Source organism: Rhodofomes roseus (genome assembly GCF_022264815.1).
Source record: "Rhodofomes roseus strain CIRM-BRFM 1785 chromosome Unknown C8Q71scaffold_33, whole genome shotgun sequence".
NCBI lineage: Eukaryota > Fungi > Basidiomycota > Agaricomycetes > Polyporales > Fomitopsidaceae > Rhodofomes > Rhodofomes roseus.
Window position 1 is genome coordinate 63,719 of NW_025952989.1, and position 22,880 is coordinate 86,598.

The 22,880-nt window shown below is 56.7% G+C and overlaps 11 protein-coding genes across 11 annotated transcripts; 5 read left to right on the forward strand and 6 right to left on the reverse strand.

Moving 5' to 3' along the window:
• Positions 1-642: 642 nt before the first annotated feature.
• C8Q71DRAFT_862690 (60S ribosomal protein L14) lies at positions 643-1,434 on the reverse strand (the record flags this gene model as incomplete). The annotated part of the gene is made up of 4 exons (XM_047928059.1): positions 643-939; positions 1,000-1,070; positions 1,123-1,165; positions 1,429-1,434. 4 exons carry the CDS (start codon positions 1,432-1,434, stop codon positions 643-645), a joined length of 417 nt encoding a protein of 138 aa, XP_047773448.1.
• Positions 1,435-1,611: 177 nt separating this feature from the next.
• C8Q71DRAFT_717281 (Mis12 protein-domain-containing protein) lies at positions 1,612-2,561 on the forward strand (the record flags this gene model as incomplete). The annotated part of the gene is made up of 2 exons (XM_047921153.1): positions 1,612-2,025; positions 2,076-2,561. The coding sequence occupies 2 exons, from the start codon at positions 1,612-1,614 to the stop codon at positions 2,559-2,561; spliced, it is 900 nt and encodes a 299-aa protein (XP_047773449.1).
• A 28-nt stretch (positions 2,562-2,589) lies between these two features.
• C8Q71DRAFT_799483 (uncharacterized protein) lies at positions 2,590-3,554 on the reverse strand (the record flags this gene model as incomplete). The annotated part of the gene is made up of 3 exons (XM_047925889.1): positions 2,590-2,877; positions 2,932-3,354; positions 3,408-3,554. The coding sequence occupies 3 exons, from the start codon at positions 3,552-3,554 to the stop codon at positions 2,590-2,592; spliced, it is 858 nt and encodes a 285-aa protein (XP_047773450.1).
• Positions 3,555-3,723: 169 nt separating this feature from the next.
• Positions 3,724-4,171, reverse strand: C8Q71DRAFT_787257 (uncharacterized protein; the record flags this gene model as incomplete). Its single annotated transcript, XM_047925170.1, has 1 exon — positions 3,724-4,171. Exon 1 carries the CDS (start codon positions 3,965-3,967, stop codon positions 3,725-3,727), a length of 243 nt encoding a protein of 80 aa, XP_047773451.1. The 5' UTR covers positions 3,968-4,171.
• Positions 4,172-4,586: 415 nt separating this feature from the next.
• C8Q71DRAFT_817816 (uncharacterized protein) lies at positions 4,587-5,008 on the forward strand (the record flags this gene model as incomplete). Its single annotated transcript, XM_047926137.1, has 2 exons — positions 4,587-4,934; positions 4,997-5,008. Coding segments are annotated over exons 1-2 (321 nt in total), but the record flags the coding sequence as incomplete, so codon positions are not given.
• Positions 5,009-7,388: 2,380 nt separating this feature from the next.
• Positions 7,389-8,196, reverse strand: C8Q71DRAFT_378035 (uncharacterized protein). The gene is made up of 3 exons (XM_047918165.1): positions 7,688-8,196; positions 7,515-7,641; positions 7,389-7,454 (listed from the first exon to the last, which is right to left on the reverse strand). Exons 1-2 carry the CDS (start codon positions 8,097-8,099, stop codon positions 7,607-7,609), a joined length of 447 nt encoding a protein of 148 aa, XP_047773453.1. The 5' UTR covers positions 8,100-8,196; the 3' UTR covers positions 7,389-7,454; positions 7,515-7,606.
• Positions 8,197-8,760: 564 nt separating this feature from the next.
• Positions 8,761-11,055, forward strand: C8Q71DRAFT_717226 (MFS general substrate transporter; the record flags this gene model as incomplete). Its single annotated transcript, XM_047921147.1, has 5 exons — positions 8,761-8,887; positions 9,684-10,166; positions 10,220-10,567; positions 10,619-10,791; positions 10,858-11,055. The coding sequence occupies 5 exons, from the start codon at positions 8,761-8,763 to the stop codon at positions 11,053-11,055; spliced, it is 1,329 nt and encodes a 442-aa protein (XP_047773454.1).
• A 420-nt stretch (positions 11,056-11,475) lies between these two features.
• Positions 11,476-13,888, forward strand: C8Q71DRAFT_787293 (uncharacterized protein). The gene is made up of 2 exons (XM_047925171.1): positions 11,476-12,408; positions 12,459-13,888. Exons 1-2 carry the CDS (start codon positions 11,569-11,571, stop codon positions 13,539-13,541), a joined length of 1,923 nt encoding a protein of 640 aa, XP_047773455.1. The 5' UTR covers positions 11,476-11,568; the 3' UTR covers positions 13,542-13,888.
• A 389-nt stretch (positions 13,889-14,277) lies between these two features.
• C8Q71DRAFT_787296 (uncharacterized protein) lies at positions 14,278-16,183 on the reverse strand. The gene is made up of 5 exons (XM_047925172.1): positions 15,722-16,183; positions 15,385-15,662; positions 15,250-15,325; positions 14,883-15,190; positions 14,278-14,815 (listed from the first exon to the last, which is right to left on the reverse strand). The coding sequence occupies exons 1-5, from the start codon at positions 15,954-15,956 to the stop codon at positions 14,582-14,584; spliced, it is 1,131 nt and encodes a 376-aa protein (XP_047773456.1). The 5' UTR covers positions 15,957-16,183; the 3' UTR covers positions 14,278-14,581.
• A 1,104-nt stretch (positions 16,184-17,287) lies between these two features.
• Positions 17,288-18,409, reverse strand: C8Q71DRAFT_378230 (uncharacterized protein). Its single transcript, XM_047918166.1, has 4 exons — positions 18,146-18,409; positions 18,011-18,086; positions 17,637-17,950; positions 17,288-17,571 (listed from the first exon to the last, which is right to left on the reverse strand). The coding sequence occupies exons 1-4, from the start codon at positions 18,317-18,319 to the stop codon at positions 17,320-17,322; spliced, it is 816 nt and encodes a 271-aa protein (XP_047773457.1). The 5' UTR covers positions 18,320-18,409; the 3' UTR covers positions 17,288-17,319.
• A 1,288-nt stretch (positions 18,410-19,697) lies between these two features.
• C8Q71DRAFT_787315 (UV radiation resistance protein and autophagy-related subunit 14-domain-containing protein) lies at positions 19,698-21,992 on the forward strand. The gene is made up of 7 exons (XM_047925173.1): positions 19,698-19,904; positions 19,959-20,149; positions 20,212-20,741; positions 20,792-20,885; positions 20,939-21,155; positions 21,209-21,592; positions 21,649-21,992. Exons 1-7 carry the CDS (start codon positions 19,840-19,842, stop codon positions 21,848-21,850), a joined length of 1,683 nt encoding a protein of 560 aa, XP_047773458.1. The 5' UTR covers positions 19,698-19,839; the 3' UTR covers positions 21,851-21,992.
• The last annotated feature ends 888 nt before the right edge of the window (positions 21,993-22,880 follow it).

The window sequence follows — 22,880 nt, forward strand, 5'->3', positions numbered from 1 at the left end:
TACTTCTGGGCTCCGTGAACTCAGTATGTGAGTGGAGAGCATCTCCGGAATGCCGACTCAGACTGACGAACGTTCAATGGCAAGCGCCGCACAAGTGCTAGGCTGAGGACCATCCGACCACCTGCTCAGCAACGCAGTGCTTCACTCAGGTCCCTCCCTTGTTTGCGGTGTAAAGATGATGCTTTCGAAAACGTCACCGACAATGTATTCACTTCAAGTTGACAAAAACTGACGACGCACTGTTATGGAACGTTCAACTTCGTATTCCCGTGTTGAACGTTGAACGTTGGAAGAACTTGAACGTTTGAACCCCAATCGTGTTTTGCTCGTGCATGAGATGGTCACGCTGCTACCCTTTTTCCGCGAGTACGGTCACTGTAACAGATGGCAGTCTTGCGTTGGTTCTACGCATGCTCGTAACCTCATTCGCCAGACATTTGCCTGTAGCCGTGTGCCAAGCGTATGATTTTGCATGCTGATGTCATAATGGTAGAAAGCATAGACAGTGCAATATAGATGCTGAGGGTGCAGCCGCAAAGGACGCACGTCCCAGCCCGTTTTGATCCCATGCCGCTCGTGAAGGCGAGCCAACGCGTCATACATACACACCCGCATCCCTCCCCTAGCCAGTCACTCCAAGGCTCATGCAGACGCCTTCTTGACCGCCTTGCGGACAGTGTCTCTCCGCTGCTTCTTCGCGAGAACGACGCAGAACCGCTCGAAGTCGTTGAGCTTCCGGCGCTTCTCCACCGCCTCCCGCTTCTGCGCCCATGCGGACTTGTTCCACTTCTCGATGGTGCCCTCCTTCTCGAGGTGCTTGCGGATGATTCCTGAGCCGGCCGCGCGGGGAAGCTTGGTGAGGACGAAGGGCGTGAGGGTGAGGTGGCGGTAAGGGAAGGATTGGCGGGGCACGCCGGTTGTGGGGCCGTCGACGATGGCCTGTGAGACCGGATAGGACACTCAGCATTGAATGCCCTGGAGCGGGGTAGGCATACGTACCCGGTTGTGGTCGATGATCTCAGCAATCACCGCGATGTGGCCTGCCTGAGGACCAGACGTGAGGAGCACGACTGCATCACCATTAGTCTGAAGCTCTCAGGTAACGGGGATTCACAAACATACCGCGGCCGACCTCGACAAAGCGCTTGAAGTTGGATGGCTGGTCCTAGAAACAGACGGAGTTCATTATTGGCTGTGGCACACGATGCCTGCGTCCAACCCTCGCATAGGACCTCTTCCACCCTTAGCAGTGCAAGCGTAGTTGTCGTCGTCCTTCACCCCGCTGCACCCACCCTACATCTGACGCCTCGGACGCCATCCAACCCAGCCGACCTCCATCCACCCGATTGCTCGTCTTTTTCTCCCATTTCCTTCATGCCATTCGGAATGCGAGGGTCGTACAGCAGTCCTGCAGCGAGATAGACTCACCGTCATGGTGGATTCTTGAGGATGTCGTTTGTCGTCGTGCTCTGTCGGCGTTGATACAGTCTCTTCGCCTTTCCGGGAATTTGCGCCCCCGACCACGTGATGAGGTCGCGTGACAGCAACGTGACACTGTGTGACGCATCGCGTTTGGACGCGACGCGCGCACGAACCCTGCATGCCGCCGCGATGAGTGCACCGCCGCCCACGGTGCCCTCTGTCCTCCTTCCTGAACTCATTGGCTTTGTTCCGCAATTCTTACTCGATGATGTCATCAACTCCGCCAACGAGGCGACACAGCAAGCGGTGGATGCCATGGAGGCATTCCTCGAGAGGAGAGACGCTGCCCGTGACGACGCCGACGCCTGGAAGAGCGCAGAGGAGCTTGAAAAGGGACTTAATGCCTTCCAGACGCTACTGGAGTCTCACGTAGACATCGCGTTCGACTTCTTCGAAGCATGGTCTCTGCGCAACATCTTCGCCATCCCCGCCGACCTGCCCATCGTCGCGCCGCACCAGAAGGGGCTCAATCTTGAGGAGCCGGAGGAGAAGGAGACAGAGCTATTGCAAGAGATCAAGGATCTGCGCAGGCAGATCCAGGTCGTGCGTGGCGCATCGTTATTCCCAGCCTCCTGTATTTACTCTAGTTGTAGCAACGAAAGCTCCGCCGCTTGTACAGCCACGCTGTCCGAGCCTCCGCTGCACAACTCGCCCATTCGAAGTCTCGCCTAGAGCGCCTTTCGTTCTTGCGCGCGCCTCAACTGCAAGCACTCCTCGCACTCTCCGGCGAATTTCAATCCATGTACAACTCCGTATCTTCTCTCCCTCTACTCGACCCGTCGTTTACCGCGCCCGAACAAGCCGGCCCGTCCGAACCAGGCAAGCGGCCCTGGGAGACCAACAAGACAGGATATATCAACTGGGCGGTGGAGCAACTCATGCTTCGCGCCAAGGAGAAGGCGAAGGGCGAAGGTGGTTTCGGCGAGGGAAGCTCTGCGGTCGGCGCTGTCGCTGCCTCTGCATACGGTGTCGGGAGTGCGGACGACGTGAAAGCCGTGCTGGAGTTGACAGGTGGAAGCGAAGCCTTGGCAGGTCTCGAAGGACGGCAGAGTCAGGAAGAGCAGATGGATACCCAGTGATGTATGACGACTGTATTCTAGATGTAGCTCACGTTTGTCCCCTTTTACTCCGTTCCAACTCGCCTTCTGCCTCTATCTCTTGGAGTGCAGCTTCTGCCCAGCCCATGAAGCCGCCTTCTTCGTATGCCGTTTTCAATCGTCGTTCGGCGTCTGGCCATGTCCATTCGATAGTGCCCGACCCCTGGTCAACGCGCAACCGAGGCACCTCAGAGCCGTCCCCACTATTCTCAGGATTTGGAGGACGGTGAATTCTGGACGACAGAAACGGCATGCGATGCATAATGAAAAACCGCATGCGATGTGCGAACTCTTGCGTCTGCCAACACATATTCAGCTTCAGGCGAAGTTTAGGTCATCGGATGGGACTTACATTCTGGAAGCCCAAAAGTTGCTGCACGCCCCAAACAGTGATGACAGCTCCTGCACCCACGAAAAGCGTAGCTATACCGAAAGCTTTTGCAGAGTACAGCGCACCATTGAAGTCATCGTCGGCGGCCGTTGGTACAGATGACGGTGAGGGACCGATGGGGGGTGCAACAGAGCGGTCTATGGGTCTAGTGCTCGTCTTCGGAGGCACCCTCGGAGGCGGTGTCTGCCTACTCGAGGGCACTCTAGGCGGCGGTGCGGCACTCGAAGTTGATACAGACCTCCGTGGAGTTGGCGGTGGCCCACCGGCACCATTCTTCCGCGGCGGGGGCGGCGCACCTCCCACTGACTTCTGGAGCGCATTCGCAGCCCGCTGCCGCCTCAAGAGCACAATCGGAACAACAAGCGCCGTCGTCGTCAATGCCAGCTTCACGAACAGTGTTATCTGAGAACGACAAAACAAAGACAATCGAAACGCACCAGCGAGATGGGCAGCCACCGCGGCATCGGGTCCTTCTTCCCATCGCTCAGCCCGAAAATGGGGCTGTACCCGGATTGTTTGTCCGCCCCATCCTTTGCAGGTGGTGTGGAGGATGCGTCCGCCCTGGACGAGGGGCTGCCGGCCATGAGTACTTGAGTTGCCGCCTGCAGCAGAGTAAGAACTTGGTCTGAGCTCGAGGTCGTCGCGACTCGCAGCGGCCCGGCGTCGGCCATGCCGCGGCCTTGAAAGTAGCACAGGCACGTGACAAAGGTGATCTCCCCGGTACGCGTCTGTGGCTGAGGCGGTCGTCTCGCATTCAGGTCGCTGCCCCTTCACCTCCAGAGGTATGCAATGATTCATGGTAGTCATTGTATTGTATCCTAAGGCAATATTGTTTGAACCATCTCTCTGAAACACAGATTGGGGAGATTGCACCGTAAACTCTGTTTGTGTAGGCGCATGATGTCGAGCTTGAATACCAGAGGGAAATAGCCCAGACGTAGAGAGCTCGTGAAAGTCTGCAGCATCTAAGAGGTCGCATCAGCAGCATCGCAACCATCAGCGCGAGATCAGATAAGTGCCGAATTCCCGGGATAGTCAGCGAGCCACACAAAGCAAAGCCAAAGCGTCCACATTCTTTTCATCCCGCGTTACGACGACGCACACAAAGCGCCGTCACGCGTGTCGCTCGCAGGCCACCTGAGGCATTTAAGCCCGTTCGCGCGTGACACAGCCACATAGACCCGAACCACCATCACCCGCTGTGCAGAACGGCCATAGATCCATCCTCCATCCTTGTGCAATCTTGTGGCCACTTCGTCATGGCTTTCGACGAATCCCCCGAGGCCGTTGACGGTCCTTCCTCTTCCATGTCTCTGCTTCGGCGTGAGCTCGACGATGCCGACGTTATCGCCCAGAACGCGAGGAACCGGCAATGGTTCTGGAGCGACCCCACCTGCGATCCTGTCAAATCCGCAGACGCGTGCCCCGTCGTTGATGCCAGCTCTACGACGTTATTCATTAGCACTTCGTCGTCGTCGTCGTCGTCGGCGGCGGCGAAATCATCTCTTCACTCTCGAGTCAACTCAAATGAATCACAAGAGGAAGGAGGAATTCCATACCGTCGCACGCGTTCCGCACTGGCCTCGAGAAAGGATCCAATCCCCCCGGTAGTCGTCCCTGCCCCTTCACTCCCAATCATTCCCCTCGACGGAAGAATGCAGCTCTACTTTCATCGTGCGCACGCCAACAGCCGACGGACTTGTCATCCTCGACAGATACGTCGGGAGGCGAAGAACATCACAGAGGTCTTCTCCGACGAGGACAAGGAGAACCTTGACGCAGTCCCTTGGGGGGCGAGACTGCTCCACGCTGGGATCTATAGCCAGGAGTACTCTCGCTCCATTGCGGCCGTTGTGAGCGAGGTGCTCACCGAGTTGACCTGGTCGTCGGCGGATGTCACCCATGAGCTGTACATTGCCTTGATGAAAGCCCTGATAACGGCTTTCTTCTTCGGATTTTATCAGGTAGGCTACATCCACGGCCACATACATCGTCCAAGTGACTCACCACCTATTCGCGCAATCAGACCGAGCTGGGATATCTGGACGGGTCCACAGGGCTTGAGCCTATCAGCCCAGTCCTCGAGCCAATGCGTGCTCAGTTGTTGAGCATCGCAGCGTTCGCCGGAGACCTCTTCGCGCTCGGCGTCTTGCCGGCCACCATCATGTGTGAGATGGTGTCGACGCTGGTGTACGACTTGCGTTCGCTGACGCACTGTCGCGCCCTGCATCTATTGCTGATTCGAGCATACGTCTCGGCGAGGCAGACACTGTCCGTCCCCATGCTCCATCTGTGGAGGGATGCATTGGTTCGAACGGCGCGCGGACAAGGGATTTTCATCCTTGCGGATACGATGGTCCGCTGGATCATAGTAAGTCAACGATGAATGGACGTTTGCTATACGATCTACTCACACATGACCCTTGACAGGAGATCTGTAACGTGCTGGATTGGATGGGCTGTGATCCCCGCAAGGCCAGTGGACCCAAAAAAGGCGCATGCCACCGCTGGGACATCTCCCTTTCTGGCGACGTCATGTCACGGCTTCTGCAGACCGAACCGTGCGCGACTCACGGGCCCGTGCCTCAAGGTCATCCACTGACTCGTCGCGCGGACGGGCCTCCCAAACGGGCGGCCATGCAGGATATCACAACCTGCTTCGTGAGTCCCAGCGACGTGGGAGGCGGCGAGGAGTCTTCTTGATGAGGTTCCGCAGGGTTCCGCGCTGTCGTTGGTTGTTTGATCATGCGATGTATGTTACGATGTAGTGTTGTCGGCTTGCTGTGATATGCACGGCACCCTGGACCTGTCCTGTTGTATTGCGCTCATACATAGCACCTGTTATGTTGTGATTGCGTTGTGATGTAGTGATGTAGTGTTGTTATGTCGTTATCGGTCATACCAGATCCAAATGAATGTATTCGCAAGCTCGGGATGCCATGAGTTACAGATAGCATGATAGACCTAACCAGTGACCTTGAATGAGATAGACTTGAGTGACCAACAACCGATACACGTACCAGCAACGCCCGAGCACGCAGGATACGCTCTACAGCTCTTTCGCAGCTCATGCACTTCCGCCCACGAGCACACGTACACCCTCGTATCCTCATACCAGGAGCGACGTCTCGCCAATCGACCCCGTTCTAGATCTGGGCACCGACGAGCGAGGATCATCTGTCAACAACGGCGAACTCACCACGCCTCGGACCCTGTGCGGACAGTAGCAGATTAAAACACCCGAGTCAAACCCTGTGCGACGAAAACGCTATCGCCCTCCGGAAGCGGGAGACGCGGAGATCGATGGGGCTTCGTGGCAATGAAGTCTTGGTTCGAGGTTATCATTGTATCAAAGTCAAGTTCAGTTCGGTGGGGCGCGTACCTGGATGGTTGGGAGGGGTGGTAGGCGCCTATATATGGCACTGGAGAGGCGTGGCCTGAGTTGTGCACCGAGCCTGCTTCGAGGAGGCTTTGGGATGTCGGAGACTGATCACCGTTGACCAGGATTGCAGCGTACAGCCTACGTGACTTGGCGGGAGGTAAGACTTGTCCGGGCCGGGCGGCGACGAAGTGACATGTATACGAGTCCACTCACGTATCAAAACAGACAACTGATATGCTATTAATGACAAGGTTCACATCCTCGACTCATCAAAGCCAACGCCGGTGACAATCGTGACCATGCTGGCCTCGTAGACAGTACTTGCGTCCCAGTCGTTGTCCTTGAAGGGACACCCTACTCCCTGCCCGCTTGGCCTGGGCTCTTCCCAAACATACACATGACGCCTCGACAAGTATGACTTTGTGTGAATCTTGAACCAACTATCGCGTACGGAGGCCTGCAATAATGAAGGCTGTCTGAGCGATACGCATGAACTCTATCGATCATAATCAGCCCGATAACAGCGGGGAGTCCTGGTTGAACGGGGCTTGCCTTTTGACTAAGTCATGGTGGCAGCCGAGCGAGCGAGCACTTATCTGAACTGCAGAGGCCTGAAGACGATTGTGCCATCCAGTCAGCACCAGCTCTGCCACTCCATGTTCTAGGTCTCTCATAGTGCGTCGCGCACCACACGCTAGACACCCAGGTCCACCAAGCCGCGATAATGGTCGTTCTTGGAGTACCTCGTCGCAAATGCTCCCATGCGCCAAGATTCCAACACCAAGACTCGGATACGCGTCCCGCGATAGTCGATATCCAGGGGTGCAAAGCACAAGTTCTACGCATTAGCCTTTCCGACTCCGAGTCGCTGCCCTGCATTATACCAGGCACCAACGTATGCTAGCACTTGCGGACGATAAGCCTGAACGCCACCAGCGCGTCCACGTACACAACTTATCAGTGTGAGATCCCGATCTTACGGTTGAGTACAGGAACGCGCCGGATGTTCCATGTGGAACGGATGCGGGTGGCGCAGCGGCAACCTAAGCCTTTTGCACTGTGCGCCGTCTAGAAAAGGGAAGGTTCGTTTGGTGACGCGTGACTGCGGTGACGGTAGCGAGTAAGGAAGTCGGGGATGTTTGGAAGAGGCAAAATACTCAGCGTAGGGTAGAAAGTCTGCCGCGTGGTGCCGTCGCGCCAAAGCTGCGCCTTCACGACATCTTCCTGTCACTGCAAAGACCAGGCCGGGCCTTGCTAGTGCTGGTCTGTAGCCACAAAGTATGGAGCATCTGTGAGTAGCGTAAAATGTGGTAAGTTCAAATGCAGTCAACTAACCTCTCAAGGGTAGAACATCCCAGTTCTGCAGTACGTTGAGGCTCTGCCGCATCATCCTGCAATTTAGCTCAGAGCTGGAATCAAAGGGCTCGCACGTTCGATTCCTCGGAGAGGCAATGTAGATGCCTATCGTCGAGCGTTCGAACTTCGAAGAACGCCCGAGGAGTTCGCCGTGTGGGCCCTGGGGTGCCATACTTCGGCCGGGTGCATCGCATTGGTGGGCGGGGCATGGTGCATATGGGAAACACGGCAATGCTAAACCGTTTGCTGTGATGTCAAGTGCTCGAGGACGAGCAGGCACGACCAGGGTCGACTCGCTGCAGTGCCCGCAGGCGAGGATGAGTCCCACGATCATGAGCGAGCGCCTGTGCGGGCGAGCACACGACTTGGACGACCTGTGGACGACGGCCATACGTTCCGCGCATCTTCGCTGCCACCCACGCCTTCGCTGCCAGCATGGACGGAAATAGGTGCGCGCGTGAGTAGCCCGGCGGAGCAGCGACGCGTGCGCGGTCGAAGGCCGCAGCGTGCAGGTAGAGTTCTGTCTGGCGGTCGAAACTGCAGCCAAGGCGTCGCCGGCGCGGGCGGCCACGGGGTTGGAACAGCATGTTGCACGCTATCGCGGCCAGGAACATCACAGTGTGCTCGTCTGACAGGCCGGTCAGGCTGTCGGTGGGACATATCAGCGCGCGCCGAGGTAGGCCATCGGGTGTTTGCGATCTCTCAGCTTATCTCCTTCCCCTGCAGCCTGCCCCGCTCCATCCATGCCGCTACATATATTGCACCTGCCTCCGGTCTTCTGCCGCCGCGCTCCTGCCTCCCCGCCCCCTCCCTCCACGACGCGCTCCTGTCCTTGAGCCAACGCCGTCAACATGGTGGAAATCAAATGGCCTCGCTTCTATACGTCCGTACCACTCACTTCCGGAAAGCATTGTCACTGACTTGTGTCCTGCCATGCAGCACGCCCATGGTGCAGGTTGTGCTCGTGGGCATCACCTGGTGAGTGTTCCGTCGGGGTCCGTCTGTGGCGTGAAGCGCGACGCTAACCCGTGTGCAGTTTCGCGACAGTGGGCATGTTCAGCGCCGTCTCTAACCTCGGTGCGGGAGGTACCCAGAACCTGACGCTCTCCGACACGGCGAACGGCGTCCTGTACGGACTCTTCGCCGTCACCGGTCTCGTTAGCGGCGGTATTGCCAACGGTGCGTCTCGGTCTTCGCTTCCCACCTTCCCCACCTCTCGTTATCCCCGTCCTGCTTCGTTGCTCTGCCTCCCTTTTGCAGCTGATGGTCCGGGAGAAGCAGAGCTAGGGTCATCCTTGTGACTGCAGTGGTGCGGCGTGCTCATGGGTTATCAGCGCGATAGACGTCTATGGGGGCCTCGGTCAGCACGAACCTGACAGGTCTCCGAAATCGGGGCTGGTGGCTTGATCCGCAACTGTCATTATGCCCCTCATGCCCGGCAGAGATCCTAGCAACACGGTCAGGCGTTTCGTCGGGCATGAATCGCCTGCACGATAGACTGCCGCCAGGTCTGTTGGGTACCGCGGCGTGGTCAAGTCCCGCCTGGCCTGCATTCTGACATGCAGGCATTCGTGGCGGCGACTGTATGTTGCTTGTCGACATGCCGGGCAGTTTCGGGCGCTCGTCAGCTTCATGTGACCGAGAGCTCCCAAAGCTGTCGAACTCTGCTTGGGAGCTGGCTGCATTTGCGTATCCGAGCCCCAACAGAGCCCCCTTATCTTTACGTGCAATGTCGCTGTGCATTTACAGGCGCCCGCCGGTGGGAGCACTGGGGAAACTTGAGCGTAATCAGGGTTCGCCGCATCTTCATGCAGATGTCCTGAGCGAAGCCACTGAGTGAATGATAGTCGGACGATAGGCTACGAGAACGTTTTGAACTACTGAAGAGAGGTTTCGCATCGAAGCTGGCTAGAATCACATATTCACACCACTAAGCGTTGCACCATTCGAACTCAGGCTGATCCTGTTTCTGTAGTTCTCGGTCCCAAGATCACCCTCTTCATCGGTACTCTAGGATACGCGCTTTATGTCGGTGCACTCTGGTGTTACCAGACGCAAGGCACGTCATGGTTCCTCATCTTCGCGGGCGCACTGCTCGGTATCTCCGCCGCGCTGCTCTGGTCCGCGCAAGGTGCGATCATGATGTCGTACCCTCTCGAGAAGGACAAGGGCAAGGCGTTCGGTGTCTTCTGGGCGATCTTCCAGTTCGGTTCGCTTATCGGCGCGCTCATCGCACTGGGGATCAACATCCGCTCGGGCTCGCTCGGCGCGGTGTCAACGTCGACGTACATCGCGTTCCTGGTCATCATCTTCGTCGGTGTTGCGAGCGCTTTCCTCGTCCTCCCGCCGAACCAGGTCATCCGGAGCGACGGCACGATCGTCAAGCTCCAGGCAGCATCCAAGCCGCACGTAGAGGTCATCGGCATGCTTCACACCCTCAAGGACTGGCGACTCCTCGGTGTGTACCGTATCTGCCATACCTCTTCTTATGTTAATTTCGCCCCTGGGCAGCGCTACTCCCGATGTTCTTCGCGTCGAACTACTTCTACGCGTACCAGGGCTCGATCAACACCGCACGCTTCGATGCGCCGACGCGTGCGCTCAACGCCGTCCTTGAGGGCGCGGGTGCGATCGTCGGCGCGCTCCTGATCGGCTTCTTCGTCCTCGACGGCAAACGCTTCGGCCGCCGTACGCGCGGGTACATGGGCCTCGCCGTCGTCGTCGTGTTGACCATTGCTGTGTGGGCATGTGGCCTCGCATGGCAGGTCACCTACACGCGTGACAGCCCCGACTACGTCCTGTACAAGATCAACTACAAGGACGCCGCGTACAGGACGAAGGGCCCGCTGTTCTTCTTCTGTAGGTGTCTTATCAGATGACTGTGAATGGTGGTACTGACATGATGGGCAGACTACTTCGGTGACGCGTGCTACCAGGCACTCGCGTACTGGATCATGTCCGCGCTCACGAATGACCCCTTCACGCTCGCGCGTTTCGCGGGTATGTACAAGGCCGTGCAGAGTGCGGGTTCCGCGGGCAGCTTCGGCATGGACGCGGTCAGCACGCCGTGGCTGAACGAACTCGTGCGTCTTTCTTGTCTAATAGTTTCGAGGAGTCGGCCCTGACTCTGCGCTGTGTTGCCTTTGCAGCTCGCCAGCTGGATCCTGATGCTGGCCTCGTTCCCGCTCGCGTTCCTCGTGCTCCGCACGATAAAGGAGACGAACTACGAGGACGAGCAGGTCGTGTACGTCGACGACGTCCAGAAGGACTCCGTGGAGCAGGGCACGCCCGAGGCAGACTCGGGCTCGATCGAGAAGGAGGTCATCGCCCCCGAGGTCAAGGCATAAGTGCGCTGTTGTACCTCCTTCCATCCTTACCTCTCATTCGGAATGGAATCATCGCGTCATCATAGAGAACGCGACGCTCCCTACCTTTGCATGCATCTACGTGGACGGACACATATAGTGTAGTAGTGTGCGGCGCATGCGTATATGATCATAACGTCGGGAACTCATGTCGTGATTTCGGGTATTTGTACGGGTTCTGGTTGGTACCCTCGGACGTCTCTTTGTACCTTTTCGGAGGATAATGATACTGTAGCTGATAAGCAGGCTCTCCCGCTCACTGTGGACGTACCTCGGCCGACTTATCACTGTGGGTGTTCTTGGCCTTCCCAAGTGAGTTCCTGATCGTACAAAGCGTGGCATGCCAAATGGTCTTCCATCACTATGTACTGATGGGCGAAGCGGCGGACCCCGCAGTGATGTGCGAAGCCCGACTCGAGTCAGTCCGTATCTCTCGGGCCCGAGCTCGACAGGCTCACAGGCGCGTCCGCGACGCGTACGGCTCTCCAGTCAACCATGGCGACCGTGACCGTCGCGGCGCGCCCGCCGCTGGCCAAGGCGAGAGGGCCGTCCTCCGCTGGCAAGGGTCGCGCGCGGAAGGCCCACTTGCCCTCCTTGAACACCAGCCCGTCCGCGTATGACCGCACGGACCCGTTCGCGGCGCTCAACGTCCTCCGCACGCTCCTCGCGTCGCTGCCCGCACGGATCGGCGGGTGCGCGTACAAGCTCACGCCGGAAGAGCACCGGCTCTCGCTGCACCTCCTCACCATCGTGGAGCCCTTCGTTGGGCTGGCCCCACAGAGGAGGACGCTCACGCGCCAGCCGACGGAGATCCTCGACGCGATCGTCTTCCACCTCGACGAAAAGCGCGACCTGCTGAACCTCGCGCTGGCGTGCAAGCGGCTGCACGGGATCATCTTCCCGCGGCACTACGAGTACCGCGTCGTGCGCTGCAAGATCAGCAGGCTCGCGGTGTGGAACCACCTCGCTGTCCATCGTGGCCTCGCGCGCAATGTACGCCGGCTCGAGATCATGGACGAGCGAGGCACGGAGCCCGAGTCGGTTCCCTCCGATATCCTGAACACTGATACCGACCTGGAGTCTACGGATGATGAACTCGGCATGCACGACAAGCAGGAGCGCGTTCTCGTCTCCGCATTGGCGCGGATGACTGCCCTTGAGTCGTTCGTGTGGTCATGCGGCCATTCGCCGATCTCTATCGATCAGGTCTGGCCGACCCTGCTCAAATGTCAGAGCCTGAAGAATGTGCAGATCAATGACAATCTTGTCTTCGCGCCCAGCGAGCTGGCTCCGACGGAGGGGCAGACCAGCAAGAACAAGAGGCGGCAGTACGTCGTGAGTGATGGCAACTCGCGACGTCCCGAGCGTAGGCTGATTGCGAGCAGTTGCCCGCATTGAAGACGATCAGCTTGCAATCCACCAAGTACGCGTATGGCGCGTCCAAGAACCCAGAGATGACCCGCATTTCCCGCATGCTCACGAATTGCCCGGTCCTCGAGTCTCTGAGCATCGCGTACCAGCCCAGGCGCGCGCCGGGCTTCTACTTACCCGCGGCAGATGACCTCTTGCTCTGTGCGCGCTGGTCCACCCTCCGTACGCTGGTTCTCTCCAATTTGCGCTGCTCCGCGCTTGCTGGTCCGGATGCCGTAGCATCGTTTCTAGCTGCACATGTGCAGCTGGAGGTCCTCCACCTTGACTTGTCTTTCGGACAAGCAAGGACGTCAATCTGCTTACCGGATGAGACCCTACCGAAGCTGAAGGAACTCAAGGCCAGTCGAGAGATGGCGAACGCCATCCTCGCTTGCCCGGTATTACCTACAGTGACTCATCCTGAGGGTCGTCCGCTCGAGACGCTGAAGGGATTGAAGTTGGCTGGACCTGGTGGAGACGCATTCGTAGCGAACCTCCGGGCTTTCGGACAAACAGTGAAGCGCATCGAACTTCTCGGTTACACCGACATGGACGAGATCAGGAAGCTCTCGGATGCAGCCCCGCAGCTCACCTGGCTGGACGTCGGGAAGCGGATCGATGGACATGGGGCAGCAGGTGCCGCAATGGGCGTGGACAGAGCTGGGCGGCCGGCACCTGCGATCGCGACCAATTTCGCCGAATGGGCAAGCGTGCTCGCGCACTTCCCATCGCTTGCTACTTTCCATGGTGCACGCTTCTTCTACGAGATCGCTCCCTCGGCGCTTGCGCAACCGTCAGCTGCATTCGTGCACAACTCCTCGTCTGGTCCGCACGCAATGGCCACTATACCCCTTGCCCCGTCAGAGCGCACGCGCTTGCCGATCACGCCGTCAGATCGCAGTCGGATGCGCAAGAACGAGGAGGTCGCTGCGACCCTCGCATGGAAATGTCAGAAGCTGCGGAGGCTCGACCACTGGGAAGAGGGTACGGGACGCGTCGTCATCCTACTCAGAGACGGCGATAAGGTTAGGTATGAGGTCAGAAGGGTCAGAGTCTAGCATGTTGTTGGTAAGTACTATGAGGGGGATCCGTTCCGATGGTGAAGTATGAGCTGCGTAGGCGATGTATGCGCAAATGTTACCCAACTCTCACCGCGTACCTTCCTGTTCATGTCATTCGTGTGAATACTGTCAACATACCTATGCAGTGGACTCTTACATCACGAACAGACCCTATCTTCCAATTTTCAGCGCGAAATCCATGCATATACCAGTCCGACGACTCATCAGTAAGTTGGCCATCTCTCGCATGCGCCGTAGCAAGGAGATTGGATGATCGGCAGGGCAGAACAGGTGTAGCAGCTTACAATATCTGAACCGCAGTTCTGCCCAAAGACAAAGATAACACGCAAATATACTGTGCATACACAGTCGGAACGTTTTGCACCAGAATATGTATACGTCCTCACCAGCATGCCACGCCACTTTTGAATCGCAAGACGACTTCAGGTATTGATGTTGTTATAGATAGGTCAGCGCCGGTGCTGTGTTACACACAGACGCAATAGCGAGCCTTCAGTAACCGGGCAAAATTTTAGGACGTACTTGCAGGAGATGTCTGTCCAAGCACTGGATATTGAGATGCGCGTCGCGCGAGCTGGCGCCGGCGACGCGACACGCGACGCGGACCGAAGCGCGTCCCCTGGATCACGTGGGACGCGTCAAGCGAAGTTTGTCCGCTGGCAGCAGTGAGTCTGCGACGGCGTGCGCGCGTAATATGTATTCAAAACTTCATTGTTCAACGCCTTCCGAGTGCGAGTCGGTGTATAGATTGCCTTACTGCTCCCACCAATGGACAACCAATGGACCTTTCAATATCCCACTCTCAGGCTTCAGGCCGTTAAATCCAAATTGCGAGAACTTGAACCAAATGGGGCTTGTTTGCGAGACAACACGTCTTGCTAATAGCAAGGTATGCGCTTCAGACACGAACATATGTACATGACAATCGTAAATAATACGTATGCAGGAGCGTTGTCCGTCATCCAGGTTGTTACCAGGAACCCGTGCAGTCGCCGTCGAAACCGTGGATGCACAGTTTAGACACTGTACTCAGGCGGCACTGGCTCCTTCCTGTCGATCTCGTGGTCCCATTTGCTGGTCATCATCGCAAGCGCGAGCTTCTCATCATACGTGACGCTGCTTGCCTCCGAGGATGCCTGCACAGGCACAGGGAGCTGAACGATGGTAGCAGGAGCCACGGCCCAGGGTCTGACGACTGGGGTACGTTCGCCGCGGTAGCAGCGAGCAAGAATCATGTCAACGACGATACCCTACGGCAAATGTGCACAGTCACGTCAGGCCGTGTTCTCGAAAGGTATGTCACTCTGATGACCTTACCTGGATCTGGACCACTATCGGGAGGAACGCATTGGCCGCCATGTTCTGAGCGCAGTAGGTCGCCAAGAACACAACCGATACAACGCCATACGTCAACGCCGACTCGATCGCCATGCCCTTGATGCCGACGAGCTGGCCGAACAAGTCGCGCTTGGTGACGAGGCGGTAAACCGAGAGCACAGTGAAAATGACATGCAGCGACTGGGCAAGCGCGACAGAGATGGTAAGCTGGCTGAACAGTGGGATCTGCCAGAGGCTATTGTCGTTCCCAGGAGTCGCAGTCCAGCACGCCTGCATAATATCCAAGGCTAAGAGGAGTGAGACCGCACTCAGCGATCTGTCTAAGAAGAATGGAGGCGTCACGTACCGTATGTAACCAAGGTGAGTAACCCAAGCGGTACTGTGACCCATAGGGTCGACCACAGAGCCGCGCATCGAACATACTAAAGCAATTCGCACTCAGCACATCGGCTCCTACAAGGCTGGCAGAACAAGGACTCACTAGGAACCCGTCGGTCAGCACAGTGCTGATGAGGACAGCGACCGTAGCCGCGATCTCCAATCCCGAGTTCTGGTTGTCGATGAAGTAGGTGTACGACGTTCCCGAGCTGCCTTCCCCGATAACCCAGGAGTTTACCGTGAACACGATGTTGCAGATCTCATACACGTTCGCCATCGCGTACAACACGCTCGCGATAAGCAAGAACATCACGCGACGACCCAACCGCTCCGCGCGCCAAGAGGCGACAAGTGCACGCCCGAAGGTGATGGTATGCACCCCTGTGTTGTACGCTTCAGTTAGAGTCTTACTCAGCGCACAGCGGAAGGGGCTCACTCACCAAGTAGAACAGCGCCGATGTATACGCCCGCATTCACCGAGCGCAGGAAGGAGCGCTGCGCCGTGGAATCCACCGACCACGCTGTTGGCCCAGGGATGCTCGTAACAGAAGTGCTAGAAGCCTGTGCCCATGCAGCGCTGCTACTGGCGCTGCCGACAGCATTCGTCACGGTGCCGTAGACAGTAGAAGGAGCGGGGATGGAACTGTGCACGATAGAAACGATACCATCCGCCATAGTCGTACAAGGGAACCAAGCTGGATGCCCGGGAGAACGCACTGACTCCTCGTGTCGCTTTATAACCGTTATATTGGCGCCTGAACAATGGGGAAAGTAGCCGTTGTGAGTGCCTGCGTAGATAGCGAGGTGAGTACGCACCTATATCCGTTCCCGAGTCTGACGGAGAACTTGAGATCTCATACTACTGGTACCTACTGATACCGGTCGGGCGCGGCGTAGGTGTGGCCAGCTGTTAACTGCGTCATTCGCAACCACTGGCAATGCTAACGCGATCCAAGCAGCGTTATCATATAGTAGTACGTGCACGATGCTTTGGTTCTTCTGGGCTAGTGTGTATTAACAGCTTTGTGCGCCAACAGTAATATTAATAGGGTTATATTGCTGATGCCCACCGAAGCTATTCTTCCTTCTTCTTTCGAAGGAACGGACATCGAACTGGAGTGCGGTATGTATGTGCTGCGGATTGGCGGAGCTGATTAATAACGCACGACCAGAATGAGAGGAAGGCCGAGGAAGGTCGTCAGCGGATTCGCATTTCCGCGGACTGCATTACCCGCCTGTGGTCCCTGGGAAAAGGCTGTAGCATCTGTATAGAGCGGCCCTATCTGCATAGTACGAGCTTCGCTGGTCTAGGGTCTGCAACGAGGTTTGCGTGCCTTGCACTGCAAGGCCTCTGTGGACCCTGCCGCTGTCTTGCCCATCCATTACAGTCGCTGGGATGCGTCGATCCAATGGACGCTACAAGGTTGCCACAAAGAGAGAAACCCTCAGAGAATTGTAGACGATAAATTAGCACTATATATGCGGTGACCGATACTTGAGCTTAAGTACCAGCCGTCGCGCGTCGTGACGAACGTCTGGTGCTGCGGTGCGCCGTAATCCCGTCGTGTGCTGATTACATACTCAAGTCCGTAGGTACCGACCATGCGGGTATTATCAGTCCGAGGCTCATCGGTTAGTCACACCAACAACGAGGTTGACGCACCTGTTGGATCGTGCAGCTCGATTTGCGGGACATCGCGGTCCAGTCGCGCCCTGAGTCGGACTGACGAGGTCCGGACCTAGATGAGTATATATGACTGGTGTAATATGGCGCTCATTACTGTACTCTGCGAAGGACTCATGGCGATTGAATCTCACGTCTCGCAGCAGTAGATTGAGTCTAGACCTAGTTATGGCCACTGGTAACAGAGCAAGACTGGTTGCAAGTTCATCCACAAATGCCTGTATTCATCAACAGGCTACTCCGGGCCAACTCGTTGTTAGTACAGCTACAATCTCAAAGACGGCTCCCTAGACATAAATGTCGTAACCTAGTCCGTAAAACTCGTACCAGAACATAACCAAGGCCAGATCATTTTTATTTTCCCGGATACTCCGGGGGCGCAGGCTCCTTCTTTTCGAGCGCTGATGCCTTCCACATACTCGACATCTTCACGAGCGTGAGCTTCTCGTCGTATATGCTCGCAGACGGAGCGGTCGTAGATGCGGAGTCCGAGGTCGGAACGACCATCTGCGTTTGAACCGCCACGACCGGCACAGGTAGCTGCGCGATAGCAGAGCGGTGCTCGAGCTTCAACGTACGGGCGACGAGCAGGTCAACAGTGATGCCCTACGGACAAAAAGAATTGTCAGACATCACATGAGACATCGCCCGCACGTCAATGCTGTGCTCACCTGGAGCTGCACCAGCATCGGTATGAAGCCATTGGCCGCCACCGAGTTCGAACAATAGAGGATCATGAACACAAGCGAGACAAAGCCGTACGGGAAGGCAGATTCCACGCTGATCTCCCACAGCCCCAAAACCTCCATGCATGTCTTGCGAGCGTGCGTGATAACGCGAGAGGCCAACAACACGGTGTAGATAAGATGGAGGGCCCCGGCGAGGCCGATGGTGATGGGCCAGCTCCCGAAGAAGGGCATAACCCAGCCGCTGTTGGCTTCGACTGCGTGCCCGGCGGTGTACACGAGCTCGAAGAAGTCCCAGACTGACGGAGGGTGTTAACCATCAGCTCTGTTCATAGTCAAGATCCAGGACGTGGGCTTACCGTAAGACACGAGCATTAGCATAGCCAGTGGGATAATAACCCACAAGTTCTTCCACCATCTGTAGCATCGCACCAGCTACGCAGAGGTTACGCAAGTTAATGAATGGTCATTGTGCTTGATTGATGTGTACGAACCAAGTAGCCGTCAGCCAGAATGACGGTGAAGAATGCCCCGGCCAATGCGGCTCCGTTCAGTGCGGACGCCTGGTTGCTGGTGAAGTAGTGATACGCAGACATGCTCGTCCCATCGTAATGAAGCCACGCGTTCGAATTGAAGCCAATGTTACACGCTTCATTGATAACCGCCATCAGCCAGAGCAAGCTGACTAGGGGAAGAAGCGTCGCGCGGCTGCTGAGCCTCTGGTCCTTCCGGATGGCATAAAAGGCATGGGCGAAGGTGTATGTGTGAAGACCTGAAGAGGGGTGACTAGGTTAACTGTCTGTGATCATGCTTCAGGAGGCTCCGTAGACGAACCTAGGAAAATGGCACCGATATACACGCCAGCGTTGACCGATTGTATGAAGCTTTGCGCCTGTTCCACGGTAGTCATCGGAAGGTACGGCGGATACCCTGGCACGGAGCTCACAACCGGCGCCGAAGAAGCTACCGCTACAGTACCGCTGACGACCGCAGTGCTCCCAATCATCGGTGCATGCGAGGAAGTGGTAGTAGGAAACCTACTCACGGAGGACATGATCGCCTTCAACGAGGGAACAGAGACAAGTCTGTGTAGCACTGGTTCAATGCAATTTATACAGTCGCATGGACCTCGCCCATCCACGGCGTACTGAACCGCTCGCGTACTCCGTGAGTATCATTGTCAATCAACGGCGGACACATACCACATTGCATGACAGCTATCGTCAGAGAAGCCTACATATCTATCAGAGATCTATACTGTATCTGAGGAGGGAAACTCACAACAATATGCGCGTGCAGAGCGGCGACCATTATCGTTTCGCGGGCTGCGCTAGCCGCCTGGAAGGCTCGCGCCGGTAATGACACTGTGTTCATCTTGAACAGAGACATGTGCTCTGTTCAGTGCGCGCCTCGCGCTACCGCAGCGAGTTGGCGACTTGGTGGTCGATAACACTGTACACAGCACTCGTTCCATGGCCTACGGGACGATCCGCGACGTCGACGAGGGCTGCACTCCCGTGCCATCGCGACATATCAATGCACAGTCCGACTGGCAAGGCTGTGCTATCACTTGCAGCGAACTGCGGCTCTCGGTGCCCATATAATCTCGGTGACAGCGGTGCAAGTAGTTGATGCTTAAACTTACAGTGAGGAAGGAGGATATCAAATATTCAGACGCGCCTTAGTCTCCCCTAGGCAGACTCTAAACACGATCTTCTTGAGGGGAGGAGGGCGGTCGTATGTGAGACGCGCCTTAGGATCACTGACATGCATCATCACTCACAGCGAAGTCGTGTTCCACAATGAACGTTGATTCCTGCTCACGATACAAGGGCGGCGTACCGTCTCATGCTCGTTCTGAGTTACCAGAAGTTCGCATGATAGCCTAGCCTAGACAAAGGAACTGGAAGACTGGAAGCTTAACGTTTAACTCGGAACCTCACTCAGCCCAAAATGGCGCGTCGCCCTGGCGCAGCGCTCGAATAGTCACGTGGGACGCGTCAGTGAGGACAGTGAGGCTCAGCCACCCGCTCTTGTTCTGCTCCTCGACGTCGGCTTTGTCCTCCTACTTGCTCGTCAAATATCTGCTATCACTCTTTTCACCGACATAAAGCTTTGACACGTCGATATACAATCCCTTTGATTAGCCCACCACTACTAGGTTACCTGTTGGGACCCGCGCCTGCGGATGGAATGCCAGAATTGCGAACTGAAGCAGCGTCAGTTTTACTGCGAGAATTGTCTAAAGCAACAGTGTGTTACACAACACATATTTTTGGAATGTAACAATGCTCATGTCCGAGGCAGCCTACTAAGTCTTCGAGTGCAAACCAAACATGCTGCTGCCGACCGCGACAACCACATCGCATCTGCGCAGAAGGCGCTCGAGTCGATCGTCGACCCTGCCCGCTTGAGGAGAGCAGATTTGAAGGGCGGAGAAGAGAGAGTACAGGAGATCTGGGCTGCGGTGGACGAGGCTAGGAAGGCGAACGACAAGAGTGAGTCAGTAGCCGCACTGAACGTTTCGCATTCACCTGAAGTCTATGCGAACCTCACGCAGCCCGCGAACGTCTGAGGACCACTCGCGCATCTCTGTCTACGAGACGAAGGACACTGGCAATTGCCTCCTCGACATTCCACAACTCGACTGGAGCTTACTACCCGTCGAGCACACCCAGTTCTGCGTCGGCCTCGCCGCCCGGTCACTCACCAACGCCCCCTGGCTCGTTCCCTCATGCAGCTTCTCCCCTTGCCTCTTTACCTCAAGCCATTCGACCAACTACCCATCGACGCGGCTCATCCTCGTACTCAGCATCCCCTCTGTCCTCTACCCCACCTGCCGGCGCCTCCATGTCGCGTGCCCCAACAGCCCAACGGGTCGCATCGTCACCACAGGCCGTTAGAGGTGTTCTTATTTCTCCGCCGACCGCTTCCGCGCCGTATGCGCGTGGGGCACACGAGCGCGGCGCGGACATGCTTGCGCGCCAGATTGACGAGACGAATCACCAGTTAGCGGCGCTTGGGGACACGATCGCGCGTGCAAGGGCTGGGCTCGTGCAGGAGCTTGTGGAAGTGTTCAGTGTTGTCGAAGTATGTGATGTCTTTGTGTGCTTGAGCTTGCTGTCTGATGCTGTCTGTAGGTCGGTGGTCGTCCGCCCATTGGAGGCAAGGCAGGCACGAAGGGCGAATGGACCATTGGCGGCCTGGTGTTACCTGTACCCGGAGATATGCGACGTACGTTTACCGTCGTTCATACATGATATACAGTGAATGATGGCTTCGCGTAGGATATCCGCCTGACCACATTAATGCCGTCATCACACATACTGTTCACTTCCTTACATTGCTCGCATTTTACCTCGGCGTCAGGCTGCCCTTTGAGCTCGTATGGAGTCAGTCCACTCCGCCACCTCCCGTGGGCGCAAGCAAGGGGATGGGTTTGCTCGGCGTGGGCGTGCCTTGGATTGGTGCGGTCAAGGGTGCTGAGAACGGCGGATGGGCAAGGCATGTTTACTTCTCCTTTGCTACTCGCCTTATACTAACACTGCACCCTCCAGGTGGTCAACGAAGTACCCACTGCACGTCTCATCATCTTCGCCACCTTCCGCCTCATCCGCCTCCGGATCCTCGCCATCGTCCACTTCAGCCTCTTCGTCCCGGCCCACCTCGCGTCGTGCGAGCACCACTATCTCTACTCCCCCGAACAGCTCCACGGGACGCGCACGCTCCGGCTCGCTCTCCGCGTCGATGGCGGACTCCCAGATCGAGGCAGACGTAGCTGAGCCCGCCGCACCAGGCGGTGCGTTCACGACAGCGCTGGCGATGCTCGTGTATGACGTGTGCTACCTCGCACATACGCAGGCTGTTGAGGTGCCGCTCGCTCAGGCGGGCGAGGTTCTGGGCAACTTGTGGGCGGTGTGCTGCAGCCCAGAGCTGGGGAGGTGTGTTGTTTCCCGAACCGGCTTGGCTTCACAGACGCTCATACATGTTGTAATAGGAAGTCGCATGCCACACGACCTCTGCTTGCTCCGCCGACCCCGCCGAGCTTCCCGCTCGACTTCGCGCAGCTCCTGCAGGCGACGGCTGCTAACCCGACGCGGCCGAAGGCACGCGGCACAGGTGGCCGCGAGCGCCGGACGGAGAGAATCGTCGAGGAGGAGGAGGACGGCTGGGACTTTGTCGAGGCTAGCATGGAATAGACACTCTATTGTGACGTGTGCCGCCGCATCGATTTCATATGATCAGAATGACGTGTAGCATATACTAAGTATAGTCATGGATGCTGTATCGTATAGACTCGTAGATGTATTTTGCATATAGTGATGACAGCTTTGCATAGCATGACGTTCAATTTCTGACTGCAGGGACCGAAGCGGTATTTTGCTCGTACGCTATGAGTGGTAGTACTTGGTGACTCGATCGGTGATGTTGGATCTGTCAGGGCGGTGGCGTTTGCGTCGATTTGGATCTCAAGCTCTTGCATGCTATAGCGCTAGCTCGTGCGCTACTTAAAGTACTTAGAGCTGCCGGTGCTTGCTTTCGGGCATCGTTTTCGTCTCTGCCCCTCAACTTCTCAAGTATCCCAGGCTTTTATGAGAGAAAAATTAAGGTGAGTAAACCCCCAGAGCGTTGTCATCGGGCAGATTGACTCAGTACGATTTATACAGAGGGGTTCCGAGATTGAATCCGAGTTGTCAACTTGTGCGATACTACATAATACTGCACGTACCTGGGGAAAATCCAGCGTCATTCCTAAAGAAATTATCGCTACTGACCAGGGTGGATTCATAAGTAGCAACTCGAATGTCTGTGCTGCCTGTGTCTGTGCTCACTGCTGACCACAATCCACGCCGGTTTCATCGGCAGGTTGTGGCACGTGACCCGCGTAATGGAGAACGTCGACATGGGCGTCTCGCCATCGTATTGTCCCTTGTTCTTGACTTCCATCTACCGTACCGGACACACCTCGTCTCCAAGCTTGCAAGCCTCAGAATCCGCCATAACATACATTGTGAGTCCACAGATCAACTGAACTGGGCAAGGTTTTGGCAGCCCCAGCGTCGTATGGGTCCTCCTTGAGTTTTCCATTAGGTTGCGGACCGGAGATGCGTACCACGCACAGCAAGGCAAGCTTGACGCTTGTGTGGTTGTCAGGCCATGTACACCTGTCACTGACAATTGTGAGTTGCCTGGCTGGCGTCCGCTGGTGTGTTTTGGTTGCGAGCTATG

Excerpts from the sequence above, each read along its gene's own strand:
- C8Q71DRAFT_378035 (XM_047918165.1), bottom strand. The coding sequence starts at position 8,099 with ATGGCCGTCGTCCACAGGTCGTCCAAGTCGTGTGCTCGCCCGCACAGG. Across the intron at positions 7,642-7,687 it reads GGATGTTCTACCCTTGAGAG|ATGCTCCATACTTTGTGGCT; the intron begins GTTAGTTGACTG and ends CGCTACTCACAG.
- C8Q71DRAFT_787293 (XM_047925171.1), top strand. The coding sequence starts at position 11,569 with ATGGCGACCGTGACCGTCGCGGCGCGCCCGCCGCTGGCCAAGGCGAGA. Across the intron at positions 12,409-12,458 it reads ACAAGAGGCGGCAGTACGTC|TTGCCCGCATTGAAGACGAT; the intron begins GTGAGTGATGGC and ends GATTGCGAGCAG.
- C8Q71DRAFT_787296 (XM_047925172.1), bottom strand. The coding sequence starts at position 15,956 with ATGGCGGATGGTATCGTTTCTATCGTGCACAGTTCCATCCCCGCTCCT. Across the intron at positions 15,326-15,384 it reads TGCTGACCGACGGGTTCCTA|TATGTTCGATGCGCGGCTCT; the intron begins GTGAGTCCTTGT and ends GAATTGCTTTAG. Across the intron at positions 15,191-15,249 it reads ACTCACCTTGGTTACATACG|CCTTGGATATTATGCAGGCG; the intron begins GTACGTGACGCC and ends CACTCCTCTTAG.
- C8Q71DRAFT_378230 (XM_047918166.1), bottom strand. The coding sequence starts at position 18,319 with ATGGCGGTTATCAATGAAGCGTGTAACATTGGCTTCAATTCGAACGCG. Across the intron at positions 17,951-18,010 it reads GCTAATGCTCGTGTCTTACG|TCTGGGACTTCTTCGAGCTC; the intron begins GTAAGCCCACGT and ends ACCCTCCGTCAG. Across the intron at positions 17,572-17,636 it reads CGATGCTGGTGCAGCTCCAG|GGCATCACTGTTGACCTGCT; the intron begins GTGAGCACAGCA and ends TTTTGTCCGTAG.
- C8Q71DRAFT_787315 (XM_047925173.1), top strand. The coding sequence starts at position 19,840 with ATGGAATGCCAGAATTGCGAACTGAAGCAGCGTCAGTTTTACTGCGAG. Across the intron at positions 20,742-20,791 it reads AAGTGTTCAGTGTTGTCGAA|GTCGGTGGTCGTCCGCCCAT; the intron begins GTATGTGATGTC and ends TGCTGTCTGTAG. Across the intron at positions 20,886-20,938 it reads TGTACCCGGAGATATGCGAC|GATATCCGCCTGACCACATT; the intron begins GTACGTTTACCG and ends GGCTTCGCGTAG.